Raw genomic sequence first — 18,253 nt, forward strand, 5'->3', positions numbered from 1 at the left:
CACAGCCCAGGAGCAGCACGCCGGGGTCCCAGAGCCACCGCGGCTGCCCCACACACGTGGCTCTCGGGGGGCTGCAAGGCATGTTCCGGCGGCAGGCACCCACAGAGTGCTTGAGCATTGGTGCACTCAGGTGACCTGCAGTCATTCTGATTTCTGCTTGGAATAAGTGATGATCGGTTGGCAACAAGTACCTTAGAGTTTTGGTTAATGGGTAGTGGTAACTGATGACTCTTCAGGACGTGGTTTGGCAGGCAGTGAATAGCATTAATCTGCAGCGTGCTGTTGGCCTACGGCAGCACTAGAGAAAACAGGATTTGCTTTGTGCCAGGGTGTCCTCGCCCCGCCCTGGGGTGGCTTCATCACCATCCCATGTTGTGCAGCTGGCAGTCTCTGCTGTGAGGTAGCCTGGTGGCAGCCCTCCTCCTGTGCCGGAGCAAGGCCTGGCACTCCAGAGAAAAGACCTGTGCTTGGCCGTTAAAAAAGGGGGAATTCCCCAACTGCTGTCTAGCTTGTGCCTCTTCAAAATTCAGCATAGCCCTGTTCCACCAAAGGAACGTGGTTTCTTCCATGTTATAAAGGCAGGGTAGCAGCCCGCGTCTGCCCCAGGGGAGCGGTCCTGAGGTGGGGGTGGGCAGTTGGGGGCTGCTCAGAAAAACGTAATTGCAGGTAATTGCCTGGCTGTGCCCTCAGCTCCGCAGGGCCTCGGGGCAGTCACGGGGTGCGGGTGCTGGGGGATCTATCCCTTTGTGTTTCTGGGAGGCGGAGGAACCCAGAAGCAGTCTTAGCTGGGGTGGAGTATCCGGCCAGCCTCCTGCTTTCTCTAAAATCACCTGCCACTGCTGCCTCAGCCTGGGCTCGTGGTGGCTTCATACACGGGGAAGGAGCGTGCTGGGATGTTCCAGCTGAGAAACGATGGAAGCGTGAAGAGCTGAGGCCAAGCTGATGAGACCCAGTCTGCTGCTCGAGGAAGAGCAATGACCCCATCCACGAGTAATTACGCTGTGCCAGAACATAGCTCCAGTGAAGGAACCAAGAGCGAAGCTCACTCCAGACAGCAGCAGCTGGTTCAGAAGTCGGCACCTTCAGTTTTCATGGGAGCTGCAAACTTCTCCAAGGGTTTCCTCTGCTACCTTTGCCATGCTCACTTTGCCATGCCTGATAATCGTGTCCAACTGAGCCATCCTGACCACAGTAGCATGGAGATGCACAGGCAGAGCAGAATTTAGCTGCCATCTGACCATCCTCCCGTTGGCTGTATTTTAGTGTTGAATAAATCCAGCAGGAGACAGCCCTTCCTTTGAGTTGTCGCCAGGCAGGGTCTGAGGGTGTGCAGACACTTTGGTGTTGCAGGAAGATGAGCCTTTGGGACCCTGTCCCCTTTCTCAGGTTGAAATGGCAGTGTTCCTGGGTTCACGACATCAAACACAGCAAAGGGATTAGCCCAGGCCCATAATCACTGGTATCTGTCCAGTGTCTGTTGGCACACAGAGTGTAGCCATCTGTGCCACTGAGGCAGTCTCTGTCCCGTGCCCTGGCCAGCCTGCAGACACTCAATGCTCAGGACTTGCACATCCAGGAGATGTCAGGCATCACCAGGAGCTTGCTCAGAAATGGGTGTCGAAAGCTGGTGGTAGGAAGTAGTGCTGATGTGTCATGGCTTGGTTTCTCCAGTGCTGGTCAGGTTCTTGCATGTTGAAGGAGGAGAAAGAACTGGTCTTTTCCTCAGTGAAGTTGTCAAGAATGTAAGTATTTCTGTTCCTCCTATTAAAAAAATGTATGTGCTTTGCTTAGCAGATCCATACACTTTGTACTGCTATTACTGGCAGTTGACAGTAGTTCAGGACTGCTGTCTGTGGGGCGCTGGGCGAATGGGATCAATAGGAATGGAAAGTCACCTTTGTCTTCTGTACCCGTTCCACCTTGAATTAGTTTTTTTCAAGGTGGTGGCTTGTGCGTGAGGATCTAGGTGACGTATCACACCAGCTTTGTGCAGCAAGCATGCGTGTTTCCCAGTTATGGAAGACATACTTCATCTTGCACGCATGGGATCACATTCAGCTTTCCAGCCTTGGTGGTGGTGTGGTTTGGTGATACTTGCAGAATTCCTTTTCCTCTGGTGTTCCCAGCCTAGTGCAGACATTCTTGTCACTGAGCTGCAATCCAGATCCCATAGACAGCAGTACATACTTTCCAGGGCTTTCTGAATCAGGCCCCTTAGTTCCAGAGTACATCTTTGCATTTTGTACTAAAAGATTTTGTTGTGGTTTTGTTAGCTCACTTTTCAAAAGCATCTAGTCCTGCATGATGTCTTCATTGCCAAAATACTGGCAGTGCTTCCAGCTTAATGTCACCAGGAAATCTCACCAGAACCTGTGTATTATTTTGCCAAATTGCTGTTGAAAATGCTAAATTTATCCAAAGATTTGTCCAAGAATCCTGAAGTGACTCTGCAAATGCTTTCCTTCCCAGCCGATGGTACCCTTTTTTGTTAACTCACCTGAGTTATCCAGTTCCCTGTGCATCTGCACCTTACTGAAGACTTTCCCGTTTGCTTTGATCTGAGTGTTTTACTGAAGTGGCCAGGCTGCCTCACTCCACACTTAAAATAATGATGGTCTGTTTTTTGGTGATTCTCCATTTACTGCCATGTTATCAGTTAGGCTTTACTTAAAAAGGCATCACAAAGCCTTGCCTGCTGGTGAGTAGACACTATCATGTCTACGTGAACTGCTTTTTTGGGGGTTTGGAGGAAGTAGTGGTTGGGAGAGCTTTGCTTGAGGGGCTGTAAGGCAGAGTCAGGGAGAGTTCAGTTCCTGGACGCCTTGGCTCAGAGAGGCAATTAGTGTTTTACATATAGCCTTTTATTCACCTTTCACTTTGCTTCCCTCATTTAAAGGGAACATATCCAGCAACTGCTGGTGGTGCCACTCCCAAAGGGATGCAATTCCTGAGAGCTTGAGCCTTGCTGGGGCCACCTTGCAGGTCCCTGAGACGAGGTGGAGTGGCGCAGCCGAGAGGTCGGTGAGCCAGGGGCTGTGAGGACATTGCAACTGAGTGACTCCAGGCAGCTGGTGTAAAGTGCAGGGAGCTCCTGGAGAGGCTGCAGAGGCTGATAGAAGCTGTTCCTGGAACTCGTGGCAGCACCCTTTCATTTCAAAATGAAATTTGCAAATTGGCACCGCTTCACGGCATGTGCTGCTGGCAAGGCAGGCGTCAGATTCGAGGGGCTCACGCTGGGCAGTGCTGCAGGGTCGGGTGTTGCTGTGGGTGTGCAGAGTGGGCTCTGAGCATGTGTCAGCGGCTTTCCCAAGTGAGTCTTCTTCTGCACACACTTGGTGTCTTGCAGGCCCGGCGTGACGCCGCAGCTGTGGCCACCTGCCCAGGCAGCACAGTGTACTCCCAGAGCAGGCGGCGGCAGAGCTGAGCAGGGCTGCGGGGCAGTCTCTCGAGGCACCTGGGGTTGCTGTTCGGCGAGTCTGACCGCAGCAGCCTTCCTTTCCTGCTGCCTTTCCTGCAGCCAGCACTCGTTCCTCTGCTCAGCCTCACCCACCACACAGAACCAATGAGATCCATCATGGAGGACAGGTCTGGCGGGTGCCTTGGACACAGCAAAGTTGCAGGTCCCTGGCCCTGGTCAGGGCTGGGGTGCTTGGGGTCCTTGGAGGAGCGATGGAAGGGCACATGCCAGCAGGCTGGGGCTTACAGCCTGGCTGGGGTGGGGGTGCAAGGGGCAAACTGGGGCTCTGCAGGGCTTTCCCCTCTGCTGGAAGCTTCTCCCCCGCTCTCTGCGCTCCTCCTGTTTGCCTCCCTCCCCTGCATGGCTGTGGCAATAGACACTGGCTGCATGCACAGCCTGGGCTGGGGCCGGCAGGCACTGCCTGAGCTCTGGGCACAGCCCGTCCTGTCCCATCCCATCCCACCCTGTCCTGTCCTGTCCCAGCCCAGCAGCATGGTCCCCAGGGCCCAGCACTTCCCAGCCCCGGGAGAGCAGCGTTGTCCCTGCTCCAGTGGCAGCAGGCTCCCTCCCACGAGGAGGTGAGAGGAGATGGATGCGGCAGTCGGGAGCTGAGCGCCAGCTAATTACCCTTCCGAGTGTGTCTTGTAAATTAAGGGCTAATTAGAGGCAAAGTCAGTGTCACGGTTTTACACGTGTTTCTGTGGTGCTGAACAAGGGGAGGGAGGGGGAGCGCTGCAGCCGGGCTGGAGGCAGTCGAGCCAGTGGCGCTGCTGCTCCTGCCCCACGGGCAGGGGCCGTGGCAGCTCAGGCCGCCTGGCGAGCTCTGCCTCAGAACCACCGCGCAGGCAGGATCGGCAGGCAGGGCTTGCAGGTCGTCCCTCTGCAGTGCAGCAGAGAAGGGGGATTTTTGGTCCAGGGTGCGTGCACGGAGGAGGGTGGGAGGCACCTGCCGCGCTGGCGGTGAGCAATGGGTGCTGGTGGATGGCTGATGGCCCACATGACCCCTCCCTTCAGCATATGCTTTGGGTCCACCTTTTGCAGGGGGGGATTTGGGCTTCTTGAGCTGTGGTTCCAGGCACTCTGCAGCCTCAGGCAGTGCTCGGGTACCAGTGACAATCAAATCACATTTCTTAGGTTTTCATGGAAACAGCAGGGACAGAAACATGACTTGATGAACAAAATCTGGGGCTCCACATGGGATTTTGTGGGGCTTTGCCCTTGGTGGAGGATGGCTGAGCACTGGAATAGGTTGCCCAGAAAGGCTGTGTGGTCCCAGTCCCCCTCCTTGGAGATACTCAAAAAGCATCCTGACGCAGCCTGGCTGTGGGTGGCCCCACTTGAGCACAGGTCGGGCAGGACAGTCTCCCGAGGTCCTGGCCAGCCTCAGCTGTGCTGGAATTCTGTGAGAGCAAAATGAGGCTGGTTTTACACAAGCGAAGACACAGGTGAGCTGTTGTGGCTTTAGCAAATCCATCTGGGACCCACTCTGCAAGTTTCCATCTGCTCTCCAGCCTGCTTCTGTGAAAGGATCCCTCTTAGGCACCAGTCCCATGAAACAAGTTGCTTGGTTTCTCTTTGCCCGGCTCCTTGCATGGTCGTGGGGTGGTCAGCTCTGGCAGGCTGGAGCAAGCAGAGGGGTCAGGATGTGGGTGCCCGTCTCATCAGCCAGGCACGCTGCAGCTGGAGCCATTCAGCGGGCCCTGCCATCTTCTGTGGCCAGAAGGGGTGGTGTGAGAGTCCCAGCCCAGCATCTGTGCCTCTGGGTGTGGAAGGAGGAAACACAGCTTCAGAGTAGGGACAGGGACCCTTTGCTCAGCCCTGAGCTCCCCAGAGCTCTTGCTCTACGGAGGCTGGAGCTGAATGCCCTAAGGGAGGCACGGGAACGTGCTTGCAGTGGGCAGGTGTAGGGCAGTCCCTCTAGGGCAGCAGCATCCTCCTTGGCAGGTTGCCTGCAGCCTTGCTCCCTGTCAGAACTGTACTGTTTACTAGTCTGGAAATTTTGGATATCCTTGTAATCCGGAAACACTTGACCCATTTTGAATCACTGGGTGATCGTGTCTTCTGTGATAGCCTCTGGTCCCCAAAACACTGCTTTCTTGGGGGTTCAGGCTCCTGGGCTCAGCTCCAGGGGTTTCCAGCTATTGGGAAGAGGCATTTACACCCACGATGTCCACCTTACAGATGTCTGTTCCCCTGCTTGTCACTTTGACATCCTCCGTATGATTTCCCATTCATTCCTAGTGCCTGCAGCATGGTTGTATTTCTTGCTAGGGACATGCAAGGAGTGAAGTTAAGGAGTAAGGATAAGCATGCTGGCTATGGGGTGGGTGCATGTTTGTCCAGGTGCCTGAGGCTATAGTTAAAATTGTGAGCAGACTGTGAACTCCAGCTGCAAAATCTGGCTGGAGGGGGAAGCTGTGTGCCAGGATGGCTAGCTACTCATCCCAGGGTGCGGCGCTGAAATCCGTCAAGCTGGGTGTCCTCTGAGAAATGGTGTGTGCTGGACAATGCTGTTTTCTCAGCACCTTTGGGGGGTCATGTGCTGGCACCCCTTGGGAGAGGAGAACCAAAGAGAGCCTGTGCTCATGCAGGGCCCCCCAGGAGCATGTCGCATTGGGTACTGCACAGCTTTTCCTTCTTCCATCATGCTTCAGAGCAGCAGTTGGTTCATGCTCAATTCATGCCTCTCTTCCAGGTGCTCCTCACTCGACCAGCAGTACCTCCCTGCACTCAGAGCGCTCCATCAGCGGCATCAACCTTGTGGGCTTCAGCTCCAAGCCAGACGGCATGCACCAGCGCTCCTACTCCATCTCCAGCGCAGACCAGTGGAATGAGGCTGTGGCTATCCCCGGCAGCTGCCCCAACCCTTGTAAGTAGCACTTCTGACCATGCTCCCCTCACCTGCAGCGGCGGGGGGGGCTTACTTTGGTGATGGGGGCAGTTGTGAGCTCTGCCCTGTGGCTGCAAGCCCAGAGTTTGCTCGTGGGTGTCAGACACAGCCTTTGCGGCCTTGTTGGGACTGTCCACCTTGTTGAGGGTCAGCCAGCAGCGTCCACCCTGGGGGGGAGAAGCTCTCCTGCCAGGCACAGTAAAGCTTCCCTCCAGCCAAGGGATGCTGCTCTGCGGCAGGACCGGTCTGACCACAGACTCCTCTGCCTGCCCCACTCAATTCACCATGCGAGGGGCAACCATCACTTTCCCTCATCTCTGCTCCTTGTCAGCACCCCCAGCTCCCAGGTTTCAGGGCAGTTGAACGAATAAGAGTAATTCCTGTCTCTGGAGCACACACTGAATGCAGCCCGCCCCCTCCCCCCACGCTCACTCGCTCTCTGTGATGTTTCAGGACAGTTGAGTGAATTAAAATAATTCATACATTTCCCAACGTAGCCACTTTGCCGAATTGGAAAATAAATGCTTTTGTGCTGCATTCATCACTCCTTCGTTCCTGGCTCTGCCGCCGCACTAAAAAAGCAGTTAAATGCACATCAAGAGTGGAGGAGCCATTTCCATGCCTGCTCGCCCCTTGTAGTTCTCATTAGCGCGGCAGCCGCCCCCCCGCTCGGTCCCAGGGGCTTTCGCAGTTTAAAGAGAGCCTCTTTATGATCATTACCGGAGTCCGACTGTGCGGGCGCCATTTGCAGCTGAGGAGGCTCCTCATTTGTAACTGTGAAAAACTATCAATTTCAGCGCGCCTGATGCAGCGGCTCCATCATTGGCCCCATCAGCTCCCTGCTGGAAGCGAATTAATCAGACTGTTACTGCTGATGGGGCAGCGCAGGCGACGGGAGCGGAAGGGCGCAGCTCTGAGCATTAATGTGCCAGCAGCCCCCCCTCCCCTCGCCTCGGACACGGGGTGCAGCAGGGCAGCCTCTGCTCCTCCAGCACCGGAGGAAGCGGGATGCGAGGGGGGGACCAACACGTCACGCACTGCATCGGACAGGGGCGCATCTGCTGGGACACTGTAGGGCAGGTCCCCCATGCCGGGAGAGGGGTACCCCCACTGCTGAGAGTACCTCCCCCTGCCCTGGGGAGCCGTGCACACCGGCAGCAGGAGCCTTCCGTGCCGCAATGCCAAGTGTGCCCCTGTGTGCGCGGCAGCAGGGTCTGCAGACCCTGGTGCAGGCAAGAAGACGCAGGTGAGTTTTGTGGTGCAGCCCTTCCGGACAGCAGCTGCTGCCTGGATGGCCTTGTGCCCAGGAGCCATTGTGGCAGGGCTTGTCCTCCTCCCAGCAGTGCCGTGGCAGAGCGTGGGGCCTGGCGTGGCTGTGCAGTGCGTTTTGCCTACCCTGGCTCTGGCCCGAGTGTCACAGGAGAGCAGCTGGCCTCTGCTCCCTGGCCACCCCAAAGCAATCTGCCTCTTTCGTGCAAAGTAACACGAAGGCCGACACAAATGGCTGCTGAGATGGTGCTGCTCCCCCTGTGATGTGGAGGGGTGAGGTGTTTGGCTCACATGTCTCAAGTACCGATGGCTGCTCATCCACTCTTGGGTCCCGCCACACTATGCTGGACCCCAAGCCCTGCGGGTCGGTCCTGCTTGGCCCTGCCCTGTGTTAGTGGTCCGCAGATGCGGACTGGGCCAGCTGTGCTGAAGGGCCTGTAGCCTGCAAGGGGCAACCAGCTCGGCTGTTCGGGGACCTGCTGGAGCAGCCTCCGTCCGTCGCCCAGCTCACAGCTCGCAGTGCTGTCACCGCTGCGCTGGCAGGGACAACAGCGATTTTGTACCTCCCAGCATCTGTCCCCTGCCCACAGGACCACTCAGGACGGCAGGCAGCCCCCTGGGCTCCTGGCGCTGCTGGCTGGAGCAGCCCTGGGCTGCGCACATGCCAGGCGGGCGGCTCGGTGGGCTGCGTACCTGCCCGGCCAGCAGCCAGCAGAACAAGTGGGTTCTTAGCGTCACAAAGCTTTTGGGGGGGCAGGCAGGGCTTCCTGCGCGTGCCAAGCTGAGCGCCTGTCCCTCTTCTGCCACGGGGCTGAGCTATGGCAGAGCAGGCGTGCCTTGCGACCGGGCCCGGCAATGCCACTGTGCCGCGCAGCCCAGGTCTGAGCGCACCACTGAGCTTCCAGCTTGAAATGGTGGGCAGGGTGAGGAGCCCCGCAGGCTGCCCTCCTGGTGCCAGGGGATGGGCTGACTTCTCCAGTTGTGCCCAGGAAAGCACATGTAAGAGGGGTGGGACAGGCTGTACAGGTCGTGTAAACATACACCAGCACATTTTGTGTTTGTTCGTTACGGGAAGACGCCCCAGCCATGGTGACCCAGGGGCTGCCCGTAAGGCCAGCTGATTCAGAGGGAGGAACCAGGAGGTCCCACAGGTGCCTGCAGAAGGGTGAGATGGGGACCTGGAAGTCCCCGAGTGGGTCAGAGGAGCTCACTTCTGGCCTGCTGGGGAAAGAGGGAGAGCAAGCAACACCTGGTCTTTTAGAGGAGCGTGTTTCATGTTCTGCCCCCGTCCCTTTGCAGTCCCATCCCCATCCCACTGGAGGCCCTGGAGGCCTCCAGCTCTGTGGCTCTGGCTGCTGGGCAGTAAGAAGAGCAGGGACATGGACAGCCTGTGCTCTGTGGAGCAGGAGGTGTCAGGCTCACCACCAGCACATTGGCAGGAGCTGCAGAAATGCACGAACCCTCACACTGAGCCTGGAAGGGGGCAGGATGCCAGCAGTGCCTGGTTTGACCTGGGGGGCAGCCTGGTGAGCAGGTGGGCAGCAGAGGTAGGCTGCAGGCACCACGTGTAGACTCAGATGAGAAAGTTCAGGTCCCCTGTGACATCTAAGACTGGGAGATGAAGGTGCCTCACACCTGCTCTAAATGTAGTCCTGTTGAACAGTATCAGTAATTTATATTTATAAAACTGGAGTCTGATTTTATTAGATTTATCTCTCTTAATTGTCAAGGGTGAGTTATTTCCCTGTGGATAAATAGCAGCAGAAACACCCTACTAGTGTGTGTCAAACGTAGTAGAAACCAGAGATGGAAGAGCTTTGATGCTGGCTCCTCTCCCAGCCTTGCGAGGACACCAGCTACATGCCAGACCTCTGCATGGGGCAGTCCCTGGCTCCTGCTGGTAGGCCTCTGTCCCGGTGTTGGATGCTGGTTTTGCCACAGAGAGACAGAGCGAGCCCCAGAGAGCCAGGCTGACCAAACAAGGCTGAAATGGGAGGCTGGAGCCTGAGAAGGGTTTGCCAAGTCCCCACTGCTGGAGGATGCTGCCCTTGTTACACACCGTGATTACTTCCTCAATTTCAGGTGTCATAAAGCATGGAAATCAGAGGTTAGGACTTGGTGGGAGACACTGGGTCGTTGCAAAGTGGATGGCAAGCTGCCCGGGATGGAAGCAGGCTGGGAGAGGAGCTGCCATACATGCCCAGTGGGTGGGTGGACACTGGAGAGGCAGGAGTGTATTTCGGAGAGGGTTAACAGTGCAGCGAGGGCTCCTGCGCCTCGTTGCCTTCCCCGGAGTCTGCATTTTTATGCTGATTGGAAGCCTGCGCTGTGTGTGCTGCTGAAATTGAATGTCAGGCTTTTGATTTTGTTGCTGGTCTCTAATGAAATTTGACATTTAATGGTGAGTGCAAGCGGCAGCGTGTGTGTGTGTGATCGGAGCTTGATTAGCGCGCTCTAATTGACAGTAATTAGGCAGCTCCCTGATTGTTTCTAATTCTGCTATTAATTGTAAGGAACAGTATGATTGAGGATAAATTTGGTGCGTTGCTGCTGGGGATGCAGCTTCTTCAGCTCCGTATCGGAAGCCTATTGAGACCATCATGCTTAGGTTCCTAAGTGTGGCAGCCCCAGTCACCTCATCTGGTAGAGCAGTGCCGTGGGGTATCGATGCTTCTGCAGCAGCTCTTCAGATCCTGGGACCTGGATCTGCTCCTGGGGGGGCCAACAGCACCTCCTGGGACTGTCCCTTCCCCAAACGCATGCCCTGCCCTGTGAGGACACTGCCACTGAGCAGTACACATGGGGATGTGTGCTGAGGGATTGGTATGTCAGGCTGCCCCCAGTGATGCCACTGTGCTCACCCTGGCTACGTAGATGCCAGCGCTGTCTCTGTGTGATCATCCTGAAGGAATTCCAGTGCAGAGTGTGTCCAGCCTGACCCTGCTCAAAGAGCCTGCCAGCCCTGAGCTGGAGTGTGGGTGCTGGAGCTGCCCCATGCAATGGGACTGAGCACGGGTGCTGTCCTGTCTCATAGGGCTGTGCATCTTGAGCCAGGTGGAGCACCAGGGCTGTCTCCAGGACATTTGGTTGTCTCTAGAAAGAGCAGCCTGTCACTGTCTTGCTGTACATTACTTTCTTTATCTTTGTTCCCAGCTAATGGTACTGCAGATTCTCTCAGCTCCAGCCCAAACATTTCCAGTGCTGCCAGCCCGAAGCTGGAGCCACCTCCATCACCACATGCGAACAGGAAGAAGCATCGCAGGAAAAAGAGCACAGGGACTACTCGGCCTGACGGCCCCAGCACAGCAGCAGAAGGTAGGAAAGGTCTTCTGCTTGGGGGAGCTCTGCCGGCTCAGAGCGCTGGGCACCCAGGAGTCCTGCCAGGGCTTGTCGGGGTCCTGGGGCTTAGAGCACTCCTCCTCTGAGCTGGCTGTGCTTGGGCAGAAAGGAGCAACCAGCCCCTCTTGATCTGCCCTTGATTTCTCACCTGCAGCAGAAGCAGGACTGCCATCATGCCTGTGACTGCACATACTGTTAGTGGTAATAATTACTAACTGTATTAGCAGACCTGAGAGCACACCACATAGTTAAGGCATGCTTAACTATGCTTAAGGTGTGCAGACACTTTCTTCCACAAGAAATAACCTATTTCACTCGGCTTGTAAATTGGCCAAACATTCATCATTTAAAAGACCTATGCTGGCCGTCTGCCTCAAGCTGAGGGTCTCTTGGAAAAGTTTATCTATCTACTTCAGGCAACCAGTTGGAGACGTATACATTGCTTTGCTTGTGCTGAAAGTACTGGTGGTTTTTCTGTTGAGAAATTTTGGTGTCTGCGGTTTTTGAAGAGGAACCCAAAGCTTGGCAGGGAGCCTGCAAGACACAGGAAGGTGTATTTTGCTGTGGAAACCCATCCAGTTTTGTCCAGGTAGAGATGAGCTTGGCAACCACATTCTCCAAAGCCTGCATCTATGGTTAGCCAAATCACAGGTCAGCCTGTAGACCAGCAGCCCAGGTTTCCTGTGGCAGAACAACTCTTCTTAAGTTCCCTCTCTTGGAAACACTGGGGTGATGATCTGCATGGGAATTCAGCAGTTCTGTTGTTCAGTCTTTTCTGTTGTAGTTAACTTCATCTGAAAACCACGGAGTTTAGGAAAGACTTGCCCTTTGCAGTGGTTGACTCGGGCGTCTTGAGCATCAGTTGAGTCTATCATAATCACTGGATGTCTCATGAAAAGCGAGAAGTATTATCTGTATTTACAATTTGTTAAACAACTGATGTGTTCTTAGCTATGGGTATATGTTGAGTTTTCAGACATGTTACTGCCCTTCCCCACATCAGCTCTTGGTTTGTAGTTCTCTCAGTCCAGTGTTTTGGCAAAAAGAGAGACATGTATTCTTTATGTGTTGTAAAAGCAGGATACAAAAGAGCAGAATGACTTTGCACTTACCCGTGAGACTAAGAAAGTGCATGCTAAAGTACTGTGCCCCATCCTCTAAATAATACTCCAAGAGGGCATGGAAATATTGGACAGAGTTGTAAAGAAGGTCCCAAAACTGACTTGGGTCTGGTGAATGTATTTGTGATGTGGACATTGAGGTATTCAGCTTACCAGAATAAAGACTGGGAAGCAAAGGACTGATATTTTCAGCACTTATAGAGAAAAGTCTGGTCCTGCAAGGCTACGCAGCGTTAGCTGACAGGGATGTGAGAAGGTGCAGAGGCTGGGATCTCAAGTTACACAAAATTGAATACAATTTCTTAGTGGAAAAGGTAATTAAATGTGGAAACACTTTTATGAAGCAGTAATGTGGACTAACCACTGCTCAAAGTCTTAAAATTAAGTTAGTTACTTTTCCACAAGATGTGTGTGATCTGGCCCCTGGCAGAATTCCCTGCCCTCTGCATCCGGGTGGGCAGGTTGATGGTTGTCATCCTCCTCCTCAGATGCCCAGTCCATGAATCTTTGAGACATCCCAGTTTTTGTGTCATTTCATAGGGAGGTTTTTTCAGTTGCATGTTCACCTTTGCTGTCCTTCCCTGTTTGGCAGTATCCTTGGAAGGCGGAATGACTGAGACAGCACATAGTGATGATGTGATACCACGTGATGTGTACGAGGGCAACAGAATAATTTCTGTTATTCCCTGCCCTGGTCCTTGACCATGGTGGTGCGTGGGGCAGAGGTCTTGTGCTATCTGCAGTGATACCCAGGCCTGTCTTGGCTTGATACAGTTAATTTAGAGCCCTGTCAGGTGTTGGAGTAATGTAATTTTTTCCTACAGTGTGCATTACTTTGCATTTATCAACACAGAACTTCATTTGCCAGTGAAGTGTCAGTTACCAAACTTCATTTGTCACTGCACAGACCTTGCACACACGTTGCTTCTGCTGCTGCCAGAAGCCTCTGGCACCAGAACCGGGAGCAGGAAACATACCTCCCCAGTGACCTGCAGTACTGCCGCTGCTGGGACATGTGGCAGCCGGCTGCTTAGTCCGCACCGGTGCGGTGGTGGGAAGGGAGCAGTGAGGACACCACGTGAGGGGTTAGCAGAGCACAGCAGAGGCGGGAGGGGCACAGCAGAGCAGAAGGGGCACCTGTGATCTGAAGTCACCAGAGCAATCCGGCCTAACACAGCCTTTCCAGGTCCCTGTGTCCTCCTCCAGTCGGTGAATGAGTGCAGTATCCACTGGCTCAGCGCTGTCATTAGGCAGAGATGGCAAGAACCTGCTGCTCCCAGGTTCTGGCTGGGTCAGAGCAGTCCCGTGCAGTGTCCCCCACATGGGTTATTGCATGGCGGGTTTTCTGGCTTTTTGGTCGGCTTTTCAAAAACTTAATTTGTATTATTTTTTATACAATATACTGTATTAGAAAACTGACCTGATGGCAAAATTTGGCTTCCAAAGGCTGGGTCAGTTCTGTCGTCCTCACGGGTTACCTTGCGTCAGCATCTCCTGGGCCGGCCAGGCTGTGCGTGCTGCAGGTGCAGAGGGGGCTGTGGGCAGCATCCGTGCCAGTGGCACCCTGCTCCGTGTCCACAGGAGTCAGCCACTGCTGCCGTGCGCAGGCAGCACACGCTTCAAGGTTTACAGCTTGGTCCTGCTGCAGCCAGCCTGATGTTTCAGTGGCAAACAGCTGTATACTCCATTTTGGGGAGAGGAGGACATCTCTGTTCAGGAGGGGTCCTTGTACCCCCCTGTGCTCAATACAGATTGCAGAGCTGCCTATCACACGCTCCTTTTCAGGCAGACAATCCCCTCACCTGCCGTACGTCTGATTGGCACTGGGTCTCCCTGCTCATGGTACCCTCTCTGAGTGATGCATTTTGTCTCTCTCCTGCTCCCAGCAGCAGGGCTGCTCCCGAGAGCTGACGCAGCTCAGCACCGTGATGGGTCACCAGGAGCAGGCAGGCAGCCCAGGGCAGATGCCCCGAGAGCTGACGCAGCTCAGCACCGTGATGGGTCACCAGGAGCAGGCAGGCAGCCCAGGGCAGATGCAGAGGAGTGACTGTGGGACTGATGTTTGGGTTGTCTCCATTCTAGACACTCTGGGCGAGCACGAGACTGGAGTCACACCCAGGTCACTGTCCTGCATGGCAGCCTGCTTTAGAAGTGGAAACTGGCAACAAGCAAATAAGAGATAATGAGCCTCTATGCAAGGTCCCATCCTGATGTCTTGATGGTCAGCTATTGGTTCCAGCTGTGAACCTGGGGCTGAGCGCTGCTCCACATCAGGAACATGACTGATGACTTATGTTATGGCCTGGTGTCCATACGTATGTCTGATTCTTCCTTGAATCTTTTTTAGCTGCTTTTGAACGGTTACAGTATTTTTTTTCGTAACAGGATAATCAGAGCTTTTTGCTTTCACATAGTCAGCAAGGTGAAAGTGTAAAAATCCCTGTGCAGAGAGCAGGGCTGCCGTGCCCTGTGGTAGAGCTGCCATCCCTCATGGTGCTCATCCCGCATAGGAGGGCACACCGGCCTGGGAGCAGGACAGCTGTGCTCCCCATTGGCTCATGCCAGCCTTGCCAGTTTGGGGGGTGCCGCTGCTGGGAACCCCCAAAGCAGCAGCTTGGGTGGGCCAGGCACAGGCAAGGTGTCAGGCTCAGCCCTCGGTCACAGCCTCTCCCAGGCAGAAGCAGCAACAGCAGCAGGGGAGTGCGGAGGAACGTGGGCTGCAGCCGGGCTGCCTTCCCATGCACCCAGCCCCATGCCTACGTGTGCAGGGCATGAGCATCTCAGGTTAGCATCCTGGGAAAGTTGGTGAGGTCTGGGGATAAATTGCCATCAGTTTATCTCATTTAGGAGGTAATCAGAGCCAGGGACGTGCAGAGCAATTGAATCTTAGTTGTTCTGAAGTATCATAAATCAAACGAGCTGTTGCTTTTTTACATGGTCGCATGTTAAAGAGAGCGCAGTGTCAGGTTGCTAGGGAGCATCAGCAAACTATGGCAAGCGTGGTATTGGGCTGCCGGGGATGTCACCAAACTGGAGAGTATGGCTCAGGCTGTCAGGGAGCACCCACAGGCTGGCAAATGTGGTGTCAGGCTGTCACGGGATGTTGCAGCAGAAATGCTCGCAGCAGAAATGCTCATCACCATGGTGGGGTTGCAGCATCAGCCTGCAGGGACCATCAAGAAAATCTGCTCAAGATCAAAGCCCAGGAAAGCGCTGTGGCCAGGAGTGCCCTGTCCTGCCACAGACAAGCCCAGAGCCCCCGCTGCAGCTGTGCCCCCTCCCTGCCTGGGACCCCAGGCTCCTGTTTTGGGCAGCCAGGAGGACCCTGGGAGCCACCAGGCATGTCTGATGGCAGGAGCACCTTTGCGACGCTCCCTACGCTAGCATCCCCATGGCTGCCAGAGCTCCAGGGATAATGAACTTCTCATGTGCTTAAAGAGTGATGCAGGGTGCATGTCGAGAAGCTGACAGCCCCTTAATGTGCTTCTCAGTGGCGGCCAAACGACGCGGTTTTGTCTTTGTTTTTTAGTTTTAAAACCCACGGGAAATTGATGGCCAGTAAAGAGTTGTGTTGGGGCGATGTGCATGATTAATACCAACTGTCGGGGGCTGTCGGAGGCCAATATCGGTGAGCTGGGAGTGCGAGGCTGAGCTGCGCTTACCAGATTGCTGGGGATTCCAGCTGCTATTGCTCAGCTCCCGCCTGCCCCACGCAGCTTGTGTCACCCGTGCACTTCCTTCCACCAGGCCTCTTAATTCAGTGCTAACAAGTCACTCCTGCTCATTACAGACCCCGCGAGCTCCCTGCTGTGTCCTGGGTGGGAGGAAAGCAGCCCGTGCCTGGGCATAGCCATGCCACAGCTGATCCCCCATCTCCATCAGCTCCACACCCACCTCGTTCTGGGATTCCTGGGGGGCACCTCGTACAGCTCTGTGTTGCCCCTCTGGGAGACCCTTGTGTGCACAGCCGTAGCCCCACCGGTGTGTCTTGCAGCAAGCTTCCACATGCACTATAAAGCCTGCACTGTCCCATGCCCTCCCTCGTGTGCCCACAGCGTCATCCCCTGCCCTGATGCATGCACGCACCCTGCATGGTCCTTCTGCTGCTTCCCAGCCCCACTGCGCTGTCTGCACACACTGCACCCCATATGGCATCCACCCCATCATACACACAGAAATGACATGCTTGGTCCCTTGCAGTGACCCCCCCTGCCCATCAGTCCCACAGGAGCACCTTCTCTTCCTGACATGCAGCCTCAACTGCCTTTGCTATCCTTTCCCAAATGTGCATGCATGTATGTGTATGCACCCGCACACATCTGGTACCCCACGGCATGCCCTCTGTGCGCAGCTGAGCTTGCCCATCTCTGCCAGTGCTGCTGCACAGAGCCCTCCCTGGCCCTGCCACCCCCAGCCCGCCATGCCCCCATGGGCAGGGCGGGCAGCACGGGGTGGTCGGAATGTGCTAGCTCAGCTTGGGGCTCTCTGGGGTCTGGGGGCACTGGGACAGAAGGCACTGTGGGATCTGCATAGCAATATTCTTGCTGTGGCTCTCCTGGTGGCTTGTCAATGTGGAGGGGGCCTGTCCCCATTGCACTAATACAGGTTAGGAATATTGGGTTTAATGATCTGCAAAATGAGGAGGCAGCGAGCTGACATTTACGAATGGTGCTGCATCCTTCTCTTCCCAGACGCCTGCTAATTTGTTGATATCCCAAACACCTCATAATGATGTGGTACAGTGGCAGCTTGCAAACAAGCATCCCGGGGCTGGGGGGCCTGCTGGCTGCCCTGCTCCTGGATACTCTGGACAGACTTGGCAGCACAAGAGCAGAGCTGTGGGCCAGGGACTCCCTGCGCTGAAGGCAGGACCAGCCCCTGATTCCCCACCGTGCACCCCACACACTGGAAGCGTCCCCCCACCTCCTCCCACCCCCTCGCCAGGGCAGCCAGAGGCTGCACCTCTGCTATGCCAGCTCCAAGTGGGAGAGAGGACAGGAGCAGGAGAAGGGCAGTGCAAAGGGGAGGTGGGATGTGACTGGAAGCTGGGGGACAGTGCAGGTGAAAGAGGGGACTTCTGCTTCAACAGCAGGGCACGGCTCAGTGTGAGCTCCACTGCTCTTTTTACTGAGATTGAACGGGATCCTGCTCTGCCTTCCTGAACCTGCTGGGATGTAGGGAGGGGCGTCCCACATGGTCCTGCGTGCAGGGCAGGGGCTGCGTCTCATCCCACCAGGGAAGGAGCCAGCTGGGGAGCTGGCTGGCATGGAGGATTCTCTGTTCCTGGTGCGCTGGCATGGAAGTGCTCCTGACCATCCCTTGTGCTGAGCTCTCTCCTGTCCAGCCCGCTGGGTTGGGAAGTGCTGCCCTGTGTCTTGCAGGCTGGCGTGGGCGAGTTCTATCCAGTGCCCTGTGTGGGAAGAGAATTGCAGCTCTGTCCCTAAGTGCCAAGAGAGGCACGATCCTGCCATGCTGGGTGAGGAGCATCACTCCACATCTCCCAAAGTGACTAGAGGGGCATTGCTCCATCTTCTGCGTCCATTCCCCGCAGAACTGCTTTGTGTCATGGTAGGCATGCAGCCTGCCCTGTGTCACTGCTTGTGCTCTGAGAGTGCTGCCCCAACCTGTGCAGGGTCACCTTGGGTACCTGTGTGGGATGTGGCCAGCCTGTCCCACTGCAGCTCTCCAGGGAGACACACTGGCCTAAGGTTTCATGCCACACCCCAGGGAGAAGCAGGGTGGCCTTGGGGAAGGAGGTGGGACGTGCCACTCCCTGGACTCCGTACAGTGGGGTCTCCAGGCTGGCCCCTTCTGCATCAATGCGGCATGTAGTCTGAGCTCTTCACAGAGCAGGACAGAGCCCTGCGCCCAGCTGTGTGCTAAAGCTAAGGTGTTTTTAGCCACCCTGATGTACCACTTCTGCCCAAAGCTGTGCTTCCTCCCACTGTGAGCAGAGAGAACGGTCCTGGCACCAGTTGTAAGGGCAGCACTCCTGGGACACCACTGCTTCCCTTCCTCACCATGCTGCTTCTCCTCTCCAACATCCTCTGCTGCTTCCCCAGGTGACCGTGACACATCCACCAGTCTGCTGGGCAGCTCAGCCCTAGGGCACCTTTGGGCAGCAGAGCCCTGTCTCACCCTAGCTTCTTGGTGGGGCTCTTCTCTTACCCTCTTCCT

At 55.5% G+C, this 18,253-nt stretch overlaps 1 protein-coding gene across 2 annotated transcripts in view; it reads left to right on the forward strand.

Moving 5' to 3' along the window:
- The window catches only part of AGAP3 (ArfGAP with GTPase domain, ankyrin repeat and PH domain 3), a 148,306-nt gene that overhangs the window by 120,169 nt on the left and 9,884 nt on the right, over positions 1 to 18,253 (forward strand). For both annotated transcript variants that reach the window (XM_055803964.1, XM_005230913.3), the window contains exons 12-13: positions 6,153 to 6,326; positions 10,770 to 10,931. In XM_055803964.1, coding sequence (XP_055659939.1) covers positions 6,153 to 6,326; positions 10,770 to 10,931 — 336 coding nt within the window. The remainder of the gene's footprint in view (positions 1 to 6,152; positions 6,327 to 10,769; positions 10,932 to 18,253) is intronic.

This window comes from Falco peregrinus, chromosome 5 (assembly GCF_023634155.1).
Source record: "Falco peregrinus isolate bFalPer1 chromosome 5, bFalPer1.pri, whole genome shotgun sequence".
Lineage (NCBI taxonomy): Eukaryota > Metazoa > Chordata > Aves > Falconiformes > Falconidae > Falco > Falco peregrinus.